The 14,340-nt window shown below is 40.1% G+C and overlaps 1 protein-coding gene across 1 annotated transcript in view; it reads left to right on the forward strand.

The window, feature by feature from the left end:
• The window catches only part of GABRR3 (gamma-aminobutyric acid type A receptor subunit rho3), a 103,266-nt gene that overhangs the window by 59,600 nt on the left and 29,326 nt on the right, over window positions 1–14,340 (forward strand). The window contains exons 6-7 of the mRNA XM_050782107.1: window positions 5,584–5,651; window positions 11,232–11,455. Of these exons, the coding sequence (XP_050638064.1) occupies window positions 5,584–5,651; window positions 11,232–11,455 (292 nt within the window). The remainder of the gene's footprint in view (window positions 1–5,583; window positions 5,652–11,231; window positions 11,456–14,340) is intronic.

The following is a 14,340-nucleotide window of genomic DNA, read 5'->3' on the forward strand; positions in this document are numbered from 1 at the left end:
GAATCCTAGAGATGTGGAGATGAGGGAACTATGGATGAGGGTTAGAAGCAAGATCCTCTGGCAGTAGAACAGATACATCCTTCTGATGAATAATGAATACCGCAAGTGTTCAGGGCGGGAGATACTCTTCTCATGATGTGGTTATGACCAGGGGAAGTGCAATAGGCATGTAGGTACTGCAGAGAACTAACTTGTTAACAGGCAAAACAAAAACGTATGTTAAATATTCTTACATTGAGGATTGGGTTTTTTTAGGGTGTGGTTGGTTGTTTTTTCAATTTCCTGAAATCCTTTTGATTCCAGTTCTTTTTTTGTTTGTTTGTTTGTTTTGAGAGAGAGTCTCACTCTGTCACCCAGGCTGGAGTGCTGGAGTGCAGTGGCGCAATCTTGGTTCATTGCAACCTCCACCTCCTGGGTTCAAGCAATTCTCCAGCCTCGAGTAGCTGGGATTACAGACATGTGCCACCAGGCCAACCTAATTTTTGCGTGTTTTAGGAGAGACAGGGTTTCACCATGTTGGTCAGGTTGGTCTCGAACTCCTGACTTCAGGCGATCCACCTGTCTCGGTCTCCCACAGTGCTGGGATTACAGGTGTGAGCCACAGTGCTGGCCAATTCTAAAGGTCTGACCTTGATTTCATCACATTTGTGACTCAAACTTTAGTAAGTATCAGAATCACCTGGGGGTTTGAAGGCACAGCTTACTGGGTTCCACCCGCGGAGTCTCTGATGCACTAGATCTGGGTGGGGCCAACGATTTGCCTTTCTAGCAAATTCCTAGGTGATGCTGCTGGTCTGAGAACCACAATTTGAGAGCCACTGTATTAGGTGATCAGCATCAGATGAAATCATGGTGAGTTGAATTTTTTGTTTTGCAGAGCATTTTTCACACTTGTTGAATCATAATTTAAGATTTAATAAGGCTTGAGATTAAGCAAGTTTAGAAATATGTCTCTTTTTTTTCTTCTGAGACTCTATTTCTTTATCTTTTTTTACTTTTCTTCACTGCTTCTCTTATGTATCTTCCTTACGACCGTTCTCAATGGACTGTTTTTCCCCAATCAAATTTTCCCAAAGTTTATATAATAGGCTCTACAACTACTACGCAGATATTCTGTACCTTGGTCTCTGTGATTTTACAAAAGCTCTTTAAAATATTTCCCCTACCACCATATAACAAGCAGAATCTTCAGTCGATAAATTTGCTTGGCTGTGGGTTTTCGGCCACCAGGGAGCGCCAGTCACACAGGAATGGCTTGAAACTGGCCACTCCGGAGCCACAGTTGGAAGCTCTCTACCTGATGTACTCTTTTCAACACAAATTCAAAAACCTGCCCTAATTCCAGTCAGGTTAGATTCCTCAATTAAATTCGCTCCTATGCTAGAGGAAAGGGTTTTTATGGAGATTATTTGAGGCCGTGGAAAGGAAGAAAGATTGAGAGAAAAATGACTATCCTTGAATGCAGACCTTGAACCAAGCGGTCTAGAGAGGCTTGGACACTCAAAGTGGTCCGTGGACCAGCTGCAGAATCACCTGGGAGTTAGAAATGCAGATGCACGGGTCCCAACCCAGGATTCTAAATAAAAATCTGCAGTGATTCCCCTAAATCTTACAGTTTGAGAAGCACTCCTGTAGATGAGGAAGAGCCAACTCTCCTCTTTTATTTTAAAACATGTATGCCTTCATTCTCCATCCCTACCTCGTCCTCACCCCCCAGAAAAACATGAAATTGACGTGAAATTTCGACTCTGCTTGATCTGTTAGAGACACATTTTAATATTTTTTAAAAATGAAAACGCATTTTTTAAAAAATACTTTCTTTCCCGAGGCGACTTTGTGGGGTCATTAAAAATGCAATTGAAATGTGCTGCTTAGTGGCAGGTGCAAATCATCCCATGATTAAGAAATTTTTCTGACAATCATAGACTGGGGCAAAATGGTGTCCAAATGACTTGTGTGTTTAATCAGTTTGAGCAGAAAAATCCATAAATTCAGTCAGAAGTGTCAGTCTGGTAGCTCTGTGAAATACACCCCTTAACCTTCTCTTGCCTGTCTTGGTCAGAGCAGTATAAGAAGCTCTTATACCAGTGACCCATTTCTCTGTTCTCACGGCTGCCTTCCTTGGGGGAAATCAGACTGCAGGATATCAAAGACAAGCTTTAATTTATCTTCTTTCTTTATGCTTGTCTGCAACACAAACACACGCACATAGTGCTTCCCTCTTGAGCTAAATGTAACTTCAGCACTTCTCTTGCCTTAATGTGTTTTCCTAATTAGCTTTAACATTAAAACCAGCTGCTACTGCAGTGTTTTTTACTTTTATAAAGCATTAGAAGATTAATTGACTCATTATGTGGAAACAGGAGGATATAAATTTAGGGGAGCTTTTTGTTTAACTTGGGTTATAAATTGCAGCTCATTTTCTTTATTTATGTTTTCCCTACCTTTTACATCTCCCATAACTAAGGGCTTTTTGTTTTAGTTTTATAGATGATAATTTCTTTGTTTCTTCAAAGTGAAATCATTTCAGTATGTAGATAGTGGCTACAGAGTCAAGACAAAAGGTAAAGTTATAAAAGCTGCTTGCACAGTCTTTGCTTGTCAAAGGAGAGGACTATACTGTGAGTCAGAAGGATCTGGCTACTTTCCAGTCATTAACTAACTTTGGGTTTCAGGCAAGTGTTGTAACCTCTCTGAGTATGCACTCCTTCGTGTCAAGTGGAGCTAAAATCAGTTCTCTCTAGCTAACAAAGCAGCTATAATTAAAAGATTAGATGATATATTATATAATGAACTTTAAATGCATTATATAAGTCAGATGTATAACTTTTATTTAGCCCTCATTATTCCAGCCTGCATAAAAACCAAATAGATGCTATATCTTTCCATATACAAAAAGGATTATAAATGTGTGTACTACTACCTAGTTAGTGAACCATCATCATAATGGTTAATATTTATTTAATTTTCACTATATTTTAAATGCTTTAGGTACTGAATTAATAAAAGTACCTAAAAATTATTATTTACACTGTTACATTTATTACTGAGCCAATAGATAACGAAGAAGTTGGTTTTAATACATCTGAATGGAGTTAGGCTAAGAACTTGACAAGCTTTCTATCACATAATCACAGCAACCCTATAAAGTAGGTACCATATATTTGGTTCTGTTTTACAGATTACAGGAGGAGTTGAGGTATTTACAAAAGTTTGGCACTACCTCAGGTTTATATGGCTACAAATTCCACGGATTTTAATCCATATGCTTATTGCCACCTTCTATCTGTGACTCAGCTCCTTCTTTGTAAAAAGAATGATCTTTGGAGCTTTTATCTGGCTCCCAAACTGTGATTCTGCATCTTGGCTTTACATGCTGCTCACTCTCTGCTCTGTCCTGAAGAATGCTAGAGCATAATACAGTTCCTCAAACCCATGAATAAGGTGCAGTGCGACATGGAGCTCAAACGAGGCAGAAGTGATGTCCCGGCGCAGTGGCTCACACCTATAATCCCAGCACTTTGGAAGGCTGAAGTGGGCGGATCATTTGAGGTCAGGAGTTCGACACCAGCCTGACTAACATGGTGAAATCCCGTCTCCACTAAAAATACAAAAAAATTAGCCAGGGGTGGTGGCACATGCCTGTAATCCCAGGTCCTCGGGAGGCTGAGGCCAGAGAATCGCTTGAACCCAGGAGGCAGAGGTTGCCATGAGTCAAGACTGCGCCACTGCATTCCAGCCTGAGTGAGACTCCATCTAAAAAAAAAAAAAAAAAAAAAAAAAGAAATGAGGCCAGACAGCACCCAAGAGCATACATTTTCCTTGCAAACGGAAGAGCTCATCCCCACCAGAACCAGTATAAATCTGGAGGACTGAAGGAAGAAATTGAAGTTATTTCCAGAAACCCATTCCTAACAGACAAGCTATGTTTTAACCCCCATCTCAGATCAGCCTGCAAACAACCCTTAGGCTTCAGTGCTTGGGCAGCAGTGGCATGAATAGGTCTTTGGAGGACAGTTTTATGACTGTCCCCAGGCTTGTAGAGACAGTTGTCAGCAACTAGGATCTATTTATAAATCATGAGGTACTGACTGCAAGTTGCTCTCTGGCTTAAAAAAAAAAAAAAAAGTTCTGGAAGCACTGTATCTTTTTCTTTTTTTCTTTTTTTAGTGAACATTGGATTCATTATCTAAATGTGCGTAGGATTGGGAGTAGCGGCTTGCATTCCTAAGGGGCAGGTTTACATTTTTGCTTAATTGCAGTAGTCATAACATTTATTATATGCCATTTGTTGACTACCAACTAAGTTCAGTAACTGTATTATGTCTAATCCTCAAATGAGTCTCCACGGTGAGTATTACTAGACAAATTTTATAAATCAGGTAAACTAAGCTTAGAGACATTATTTACTCTCATTCACATAACAATTGTGGAGCTGGTTTCAAACTCTAGCCTGAGTGACTTTAATGCTAGAACTTCATTTGGGGCATTCTGCCACTCCTCTAAGACCTTTCCAAATTTTTTCTTCCCTTGGAGTTTTGGAATTATTGGGAGGATTTAGTCAATCTAAAATACCATGGCATTTTATTTGGAGCCATGGCGAAGATATTTTCATGAACTGTTATTTTAATAATTCTACTAATTCAAGAAAAAAGGCACATACACAGAAAAAAGCACCAGAGCAGAACCCTATGAAGGAATAATAGTGAGATGTTCCCAAGTTAATGCTTAATCAAAATTACCATTAAACACCATGTAAGAATTGTCATAATTTGGCCAGGTGCAGCGGGTTACGCCTGTAATCCCAGCACTTTGGGAGGCCAAGGCAGGCAGATCACCTGAGGTCAGGCGTTTGAGACCAGCCTAGGCAACGTGGTGAAACCCCCATCTCTTCTAAAAATACGAAATTAGCTTGGTATCATGGCATATGCTTCTAATCCTGGCTACTTGGGAGGCTGAGGCACGAGAATCGCTTGAACCAGGAGGCAGAAGTTGCAGTGAGCTAAGATTGTGCCACTGCCCTCCAGCCTGGGCGACAGAGTGAAACTGTCTCAAAAAAAAAAAAAAAATCGTCATAATTAGTGTTGTAGGATATATAGTAATTGATCCATTATATCAGGAAGAAGATGGAAGTTAAGATGCAACTGAGGTATTCCAGAAGCCTGAAGCAGGAATATATTTGCATGCCATCCCTGTGCCTGGCCAACTGAAAACTTTCAAAATAAAAAAATGATACCGAGGGCACGGACTTGAGGATCCAAAAGAGGGAATTTGTTAATAAAGTGAAAGTGATGTCAGTTAATTCCTGGAAGAGTCACAGAAAAGATACAGGGACTGGCAAGACGTACCTTGGGTTTCTATAGTATTATGCATGTAAAGGGCTGTTGAATTATAGGCATACCTGTTCCACGTAGCACATCCAGGCATTACGTAGCCTCAGCCTCATTAAGGAAACTTTTCAGGCTTGACTCCTCTAAATCTTTCTTTGTTTCTTTTATCAAGAGCATTAATCTGTCTGTTTTGAATGGTTTTAAAATGATTATAATGCATTTCTCAGGATTTTACCCATTCTTCTTTCTGAAGGGTCCCCAGTGCCAGTAGGTATAGATGTCCATGTTGAAAGCATTGACAGCATTTCAGAGACTAACATGGTAAGTTTCTTCATGGGATATTGTTCTTCATGGGATATTGTCTGAAAAGACAGAAACTCGACAGTGTTAAAATCACTAGTGTTTTAATAAGTCATTTTAACTATGTATGTTATTTATGTCTCCTACTTTGCTTAATAATAGGGTCATGATTGCTCGGCTCTCTTCTATCTACTTCATTTTACCCTGGATTACAATTCTCATTCCCTTTCTACTTTTCTATTTTCTGTCCAATGGTTTTCTAGTGGTGGAACACTGTAGAACATCATGATATGTTTACCTATGTAGCAAGAACTGGAACAATTGTATAAACAGAAGGATGACCGTACTATATGTGCAATATGAAATCTAAATCATGAGTCTTTGCCCATAAAATAATAAACGGTTGAACCAGCATTGATGGACTGCTTTCAAATATGTCAAATGATATTAATTTTGCTTACCTGTAGACAACCAGTAGCAGAGGGATAAATACTTTTTTTAAATTCATGGGACTAAAAAATTAATTAAAATTTTGTCTATTCCCTTATATTTTTCTAGAGATCTAAAAGAGACTGCCATTATTTAATTTTGCAATGAAGCATCTGTATTTTCCTAGAGTATTATTCACTCTATGAAATATCCATAAAAGTTGAAACTGACCCCTTATCTTCAACCTTCCTGTTAGCCTTTTTCTGTCTTTTATGACATTTTGCATGCCTTGCTTTTTTGTTTCTTCTTCCCGTCCCTTAAGCACTTTAGCTATTTTTATGTTTTAATATTATCAACCGTAATTTTCCATTTTATTTTCTCTATTCCCAATTTAGGACCACCTTCCTTGTTTACATAATTACCAGAGACATTTTTTAATTAAGTGATTTTAGATTTTTTAAGTTGTTTTGCTCTAAGAAAGAATAGTTAATACCATTGCTAGCTTATACATACAAACACCTACATATTTGTTTTCAGATATATTTCCTTTTTACCCACTCTTGTTCTGTTAATTTGTTCATGTAGTTTCAGAGTTTGGTTGAGCCCTCTTTAGTTTGTTTTTCTATCCCAAAGAAAGAGTGCCTTTATAGCTTCAAATTTTCAATAGCTGTTTCCTTGCGGTCTTAGTCTGTTTGTGTTACAATAAAGGAATACCTGAGGCTGGGCAGTTTATAAAGAAAAGAGGTTTCTTGGCTTATGATTCTGCAGGTCGTACAAGAAGCATGACACCGCCATCTGCTCCTGGTGAGGGCCTCAGGAAGCTTCCACGAATGGCAGCAGGCATCACATGGCATGAGAAGGAGGAATGGGGGGTCGAGGGAGGTACTAGGGTCTTTCAACAACCAGCTCCGGGTAGCAGGGGTGAGGAAGGGAGAAGACTGTCATGGGAAACAATTGAGAACTCATTCATTACTAACAAGATGGCTCCAAGCTATTCCTGAAAGATCTGCACCCAAGACCTAAATACCTCCTGATATGGTTTGGCTCTCTGTCCCCACCCAAATCTCATCTTGACATGTTGAGGGACAGACCTCATGGGAGGTGATTGGATCATGGGGGCGTTTGCCCCATGCTGTTCTGGTGATAGTGAGAGAGTTCTCATGAGACCTGATGGTTTGAAAGTGGCAGTTTCCCCTGCACACGCTCTCTCTCTCTCTTCTGCTGCCTTGTGAAGAAGATGTTTTCTTCACCGTTGCCTTCCGCCATGATTGTAAGTTTCCTGAGGCCTCCCCAGCCATGAAGAACTGTGAGTCAATTAAACCTCTTTTCTTTATAAATTACCCAGTCTCAGGTAGTTCTTTATAGCAGTGTGAAAATGGACTAATACACCTCCCATCAAGCCCCACCTCCAACACTGGAGATCACATTTCAACACAATATTTGGAGGGAACAAACATCCAGACTCTATCACGTGATCTCACCTAATGGCTATGTATCTTTATATTTAAACGCTTTTTCTATCTCATTTCTTTCTCCTCAGTTGCTGTCTTTTCCATCATCATCTTTAGATGGATCTTTTTCATTTTCTATCAATCCTACACCACCTTCAGGTGTTAATGACAAAGGCCCTAACTGGTACCTACTAGTAAGATGCAGCTTATGAATATGTTTTGGTTTGGTTTCAATTTTATATTTGGTTTGAATTTTAGTTTTTTTCTCCATTCTACCCAAAGTACTAAACAATTTAATGTTTGGGCCAGGAGCAGTGGCTCATGCCGATAATCCCAGCACTTTGGGAGACCGAGGTGGGCAGATCATTTGAGGTCAGGAGTTCGAGACCAGCATGGCCAACATGATGAAACCCTATTTCTACTGAAAATACAAAAAGCTTAGCTGGGTGTGGTGGCACATACCTGTAGTCCTAGCTACTCAGTAGGTTGAGACAGGGAAGTAACTTGAACCTGGGAGGTGGAGGTTGTAGTGAACCAAGTTCGCACCATTGCACTTAATCCTGGGTGACAGAGTGAGACTCTGTCTCAAAAAAAAAAAAAAAAAAAAAAGTTTGAATGCCTTCAGATGGGGCCTGTGCCCTCCAGTTTGTCCTGGAGCCCGTGCCTTGCTTTGCTCTAGAGTCAGCCTGCTTCTTTCATTAAACTTGCCCACCTGGTCCTTGGAGTCATTTGAGATCACAGCTTTTATCCAGATGCTTATTGTCCTTTGTTTTCTACTTTAAACATGGCAGTCTGGTTTTCTGTTTGTTTTTTAATAAAACCAAACCAAAGAGTACCTCTTCCATGAATTGGGAAAAGTTATTTTCTTTTCAAACGCCATTTTGCATCTGAAAAGATTTAGTTTGTTGTTTATCCAATCTACTCATTTGATGGCCATTTTTATGTACATGAATCCTTGAATTTCATTCCATTTTCTGGAATATTTTACATGTGCGTTCTTATAAAACTTTCAAAAGTTGCTTTTATACATACTTTAGAGTAAGTATTATTGATACATAAACTCTAGCATATATAGTGATTTTCAGAGTGTTACATTTTAAAATTTAGATTCTATGTATTATTTTTGTAATAATGCAAATACCGCAATTAAAGATAAAAAGAGACAGAAAGTGAACAAACAGCTGTTAAGGGAGGGACCTAGAAAATATCAATCACTAAAATCAAATAATCTTTTCCTCTATATCCTTAATCCATATTTTTTTATGTATAGTGATTCCTCCAACTCACTAAAGGAAAAGTTCAGGACACATAAAAATTCTAGAAAAGTCTGAACAAAATCTTCTATGACCCATTACACCTTGTTTCACCTTGTTTCAGTCTGTAAACTCTTCAGCTAATGGTCTGCCTCGTCTTTATCATTATCTAATTCAATATTTATTTCAGTTCAATGTAAGTCTTAAAGATTCATTTGCCATTCCCCTCCAAAAGGGAACAGCACCAAGAGGACTCGCTACTCAAAAGAGATTGGTTTAGAAGATTTTATCGCTTTCCTACCCAAAGGCAGCTCTTTTACTGATATTTCCTCGAGCCTGTTGTGCTCTGAGATCAACCCTTTATTTCCCCTCTCCTGGCATATTATCCAAGTCATTTCTTTTTTTTTTTTTTTTTTTTTTTTTTTTTGAGACGAAGTCTCGCTCTGTCGCCCAGGCTGGAGTACAGTGGCCAGATCTCAGCTCACTGCAAGCTCCGCCTCCCGGGTTCACGCCATTCTCCTGCCTCAGCCTCCCGAGTAGCTGGGACTACAGGCGCCGCCACCACGCCCGGCTAGTTTTTTGTATTTTTTTAGTAGAGACGGGGTTTTACCGTGTTAGCCAGGATGGTCTGGATCTCCTGACCTCGTAATCTGCCCGTCTCGGCCTCCCAAAGTGCTGGGATTACAGGCTTGAGCCACCGCGCCCAGCCTATCCAAGTCATTTCTGAATGACGCAGTTTGCATCTAAAATCCTTATTGTTTCTAACCAGCAGCACCCAGACCTGGACATCATCTTTACCCCCTGAATAAGGTTAGCTGTGCTAGTCCGTATCAGATCAAACTGGACTGAGTTCACATGCCGCGTTTGAAAATGCTTTCTAATTGTCAGTGATTCGCCCTCTCCCACTAGTGTTGTTTTTTTGTCTTTGTTGCTTTGTCTATTTGGTTTTGCTTCTCATTTATCTTCTTTCTACTCTCTTGTCCACCCTAACTTCACTTTCTATCCATTTAAGTTTTGTCTCACCCGCCTCCCAGAATGCTGTTTGGCCTGCTCCTGATGATAGCGCCAGCGTGTGGTGACTTGCTGTATCACCGACATGCACCAGCATCTGCTATTCGACTGCATAAACTCAATGTTTGCCTAGTGACCTTCAGATCAGACAGAGCATCTAATTCTAAATATATGCTTATTAAGGCACTCTGTGCAGTAACCCACACAATTCCTTGTATTATGTTAATGAAAGAACCATTCGGTTTATTTGCCCTCACCCTAATTCAAAATTACACATGGCTAATGTTCCTTGATTAATCCAGAGCCATAAATCAATATAGCTCTATTCTGAACCTAGGACAAACTAGCTCATAATTAATTGGTGACTCATTCAGAGTTTACTGAAATGTATCCTTTGTTTGTATAATAAATGCCAAAGTTCTATGATATGCACTAGTTCAAGAAAAATTTGATTATCGTTGGAAAAAAAACGATAGTAAGAAGTAAGCAATTGTGAAATAGTCAGAAGTAACCAATTGTGAAATAGTAAGAATTAAGCAATTGCAAAATAGTAAGAAGTAAGAAATTGTGGTTGTCCAACAGCCAATAATTTGGATGAAGCTGGGGGAGTTTCTATTCAAACAACGAAATATTTGGAACATCTGAGAGCCAAACAAAACTCAAATTATTAATGAAATAAACTAACTGTTTTTTCTAATATAATGCTAGTACAGTTTTTTCCTCTCATCAATACATTCTTACAATGTAAGAATAAACATTAACAATCCAAATCCCTGAGCCATACTGAATCAGAATCTCTGGGAACTAGCTTCTGGGAAATGTGCCATTTCAACAAACTTCAAAAGTTAATCTCTGCACGCTAAACTTTGAGAACTACCATTTCACAATATGCTTTCTGTCTCTCAAGCTGAGGACAATTCTGTCTCTGTCCCAGGACTTCTGACAACTTGCTTTACACGAATAGCTCTAATAAACATTGTATCCGTGTTTTTGTGGGATTATAGTTTATTCGATTTGGGAAAACTTCTTTAACAAAAATAACATGAGTATCAATACAAAATCAATTTTAAAAGTGATTTATTTAGAATGAAAAAGGAAATCACAATAAAATAATGGACAGTAAAATAGTAAAGTTTCAGGTTCCTTTCTTCTGAAATCTCTTTAGGTTATTTACCAGAATGCTTACACAGAAATGCTTCCCATTTATAACCTGGTTCCCCTTCCCCAACTTGAATATTCTATTGTAACTCCCAGAAATTCTCAACATTCACTAGACTTCATGTGAAGGAGAAGCTCAAAGCACAACCTTCTCAGCTTCAACCTGAAACTACAATATTAGCCATTCACTTAAAAGTCATTAACACCATGGGAATGAGTCCTGGGACTAACAGTGTTGAGTGGCCATCCTGAACCATATTCCTACTGGTTTTGATTGGTATCTTTTTCTCTCTGTCTAGGACTTTACAATGACTTTTTATCTCAGGCATTACTGGAAAGACGAGAGGCTCTCCTTTCCTAGCACAGCAAACAAAAGCATGACATTTGATCATAGATTGATCAGAAAGATCTGGGTGCCTGATATCTTTTTTGTCCACTCTAAAAGATCCTTCATCCATGATACGACTATGGAGAATATCATGCTGCGCGTACACCCTGATGGAAACGTCCTCCTAAGTCTCAGGTAAGGAGAGCTGCCTGTGGCCTTTGGCTTCCTTGTACTGCAGCCGTCTGCACCAAAGCTGATGGCGCTCATTTCAGATGAAACTCACAATGTTGCTGTCTGTCTAATGCTGCTGGAGATTGGGGCACAAGCATAAGATGTGATTTTCCCCTGGTTCTAACATCCTGATTTTTAAAAATGATTTTCTAACTATACCCAGGCTGGGTATATGTTGGTTAGACAAATAGAGTGGAGCTGAATTATGGAACTCCTAAAATCTGGCACAGAATATTATAGGTAAACAAGCCTGTTTTCCTCCTCACCAACTCCACCCCACCCCTGCAGTTTTGGAACCTTGGATTAGCTAAATAACTTTTCTTAATTGTCTCCTTCGTTTTTTCATGGGAAGCTATAGCTATCATTCAAGCTAACACCAATTTGCTTTCTTTTTCTTTTCTTTTAATTTAAAATGTGCATTCCAACACTTTGCTATAACAGCTCTCCCTTTTTAATGTTCCATATTTTCCTTTAGTCAAATGAGTCCTGTGCATATTGAGTGGCTTATCATGGATAATTCTAAAAATGTTTGGTAAACCCAAGCAACTCAGCTTTTTTAAATGTCCTACAAACCTTAGAAAAATTCTAAAGTAGGGTAAAAAAATGATACCCCAAAAGATATCCAAGTCCTAATTCTTGGAACCTGTGAAGCTTATCATGTATGACCCAAAAAAAAAAAAAAAAAAAAAAAAAGAAGAAGAAGAAGAAGAATCCTTACAGATGTGATTAAGTTAAGGATCTTGAAATAGGGAAGAAATTATCTGGATTATCTGGTTGGGACTAAAATGCAATAATAAGTATCCTTATAATAGAAAGGTAGAGGAAAATTTCATGCATACAAAAGAAGAGGAGACAATGTGATCATAAGCCAAGGAATGTTGGCAGCCACCAGAAGCTATAGGACACATGGATTTTCCCCCTAGAGCTGCTAAAAGAGAAGGTCCTTTATGACACTTTGATTTCAGCCCCATGATACTGATTTCAGAGTTCCGGCCTCCAAATCTGTGAGAGAATAAATTTCTGTTGTATTAAACCACCAAATGTGTAGTAATTTATTATAGCAGCAGTAGGAAACTCAGATTATTTTTGCTCATTAAAAATACCTTACTGGCTGGGCACGGTGGCTCAAGCCTGTAATCCCAGCATTTTGGGAGGCCGAGGCGGGCGGATCACAAGGTCAGGAGATCGAGACCATCCTGGCTAACACGGTGAAACCCCGTCTCTACTAAAAAATACAAAAAAAAAAGTAGCCGGGCGAAGTGGCGGGCGTCTGTAGTCCCAGCTGCTCGGGAGGCTGAGGCACGAGAATGGCATGAACCCGGGAGGCGGAGCTTGCAGTGAGCTGAGATCCGGCCACTGCACTCCAGCCTGGGCGACAGAGCGAGACTCCGTCTCAAAAAAAAAAAAAAAAAAAATTCCTTACCCACTTCAGCACAGAGCTGTTGCCAGGCATTTTATAAGCGCTGTCAATGTTTTTAAAAATGCAATTAAAGGAAAATATCACTTTCAATGGGTTTTCTTTGATGGGGGTGGGGGGAGGAGCAGAACCTCACTGTGTCACCCAGGCTGGGGTGCAGTGGCACAATCTCAGCTTACTGCAGCTTCTGCCTTCTGGGTTCAAGTGATTCTCCTGCCTCAGCCTCCTGAGTAGCTGGGATTGCAGGTGCCCGCCACCATGCCCAGCTAATTTTTGTATTTTTAGTAGAGACAGGGTTTTACCATGTTTGCCAGGCTGGCCTTGAACTCCTGACCTCAAATGATCTGCCTGCCTCGGCCTCCCAAACCATTGGGGTTATAGGTGTGAGCCATTGTGCCCGGCCTCAATAGGACTTTTAAATCAGGAGTAGCGTCGGACTCATACCTACTGGAGTCAAGCCCCAGTAGGAATCAGGAGCAGAAGGGCACTATCTGGACAAAGAATCAATTGTTTTAAATTAATTTTGGTGGGGGGAAGTCCAGTAAATAATTAACTCAGTGAATTTTTCTTACCCTGCACATTCCAGGAAATATTTGGCCCTTGCCAGGCTCTTGCAGGGTAACCTCTAACCCCTTGGAATATCCTAACTGTTAAGAGTATCTTTGTTTACTTGGGGGCTGGGGGCCAAGCCAGATAGTTTCTGCTAACAATGTGATTTACAGTGGAGGCTTTGAGCCCCTGGATATCAGCTTGACCTCTGGAGGGGCTGGAGACTAAGGTCAGTCATGTGAGTGGTCAGTCATGACTATGTGGCTACTCTCAGTTGAAAGTGTGGGCTACTCTCCCAGTTGAAGACGTGTAGATACCAAGTCTCCTGGCTAACACGGGTGAAACCCCGCTTCCTTAGTTGGTAAGCTGTCCCCAGGAGAATGGGTAAACCCGGGAGGCGGAGCTTGTTGTCAGATCACTATCATGGGTGACAGAGCCAGACTCCGTCTCAAAAAAAAAAAAAAAAAAAAAAAAAAAAAAAGAAAGTGTAGTGTAGATACCAAGTCTTGGGTGAGCTTCCTTAGTTGGTAATGTCCCCAGGGTGTTGTCACATATCATTGCTGAGAGAATTAAGCACCAACCACATAACTCCATTAGGAGAGGACAACTGGAAATATGTTCCTGATCTCTCCTGGACTCTGCCCTGTGCCCCTTTTCTACTGTCAATTTTCATCTGTGTCCTTTCATTATAATATAGGTAACCAAGATGACAACAGCTTTGCTGGGTTCTGCGAGTCATACTAGTGAATCGCTGACCCTGAGAGTGGTCTTGGAGATTCTCTAACACAGGAGGAACTCAAAATTGTTGTCAGCACAGCTCTTCCAGCCAACAGTAGAGCCAATCCAAGCCCAGAGCCAGATCCCCTGGTTCCGGCTTGGTTCT

This window comes from Macaca thibetana, chromosome 2 (genome assembly GCF_024542745.1).
Source record: "Macaca thibetana thibetana isolate TM-01 chromosome 2, ASM2454274v1, whole genome shotgun sequence".
NCBI classification, from domain to species: Eukaryota; Metazoa; Chordata; class Mammalia; order Primates; family Cercopithecidae; genus Macaca; species Macaca thibetana.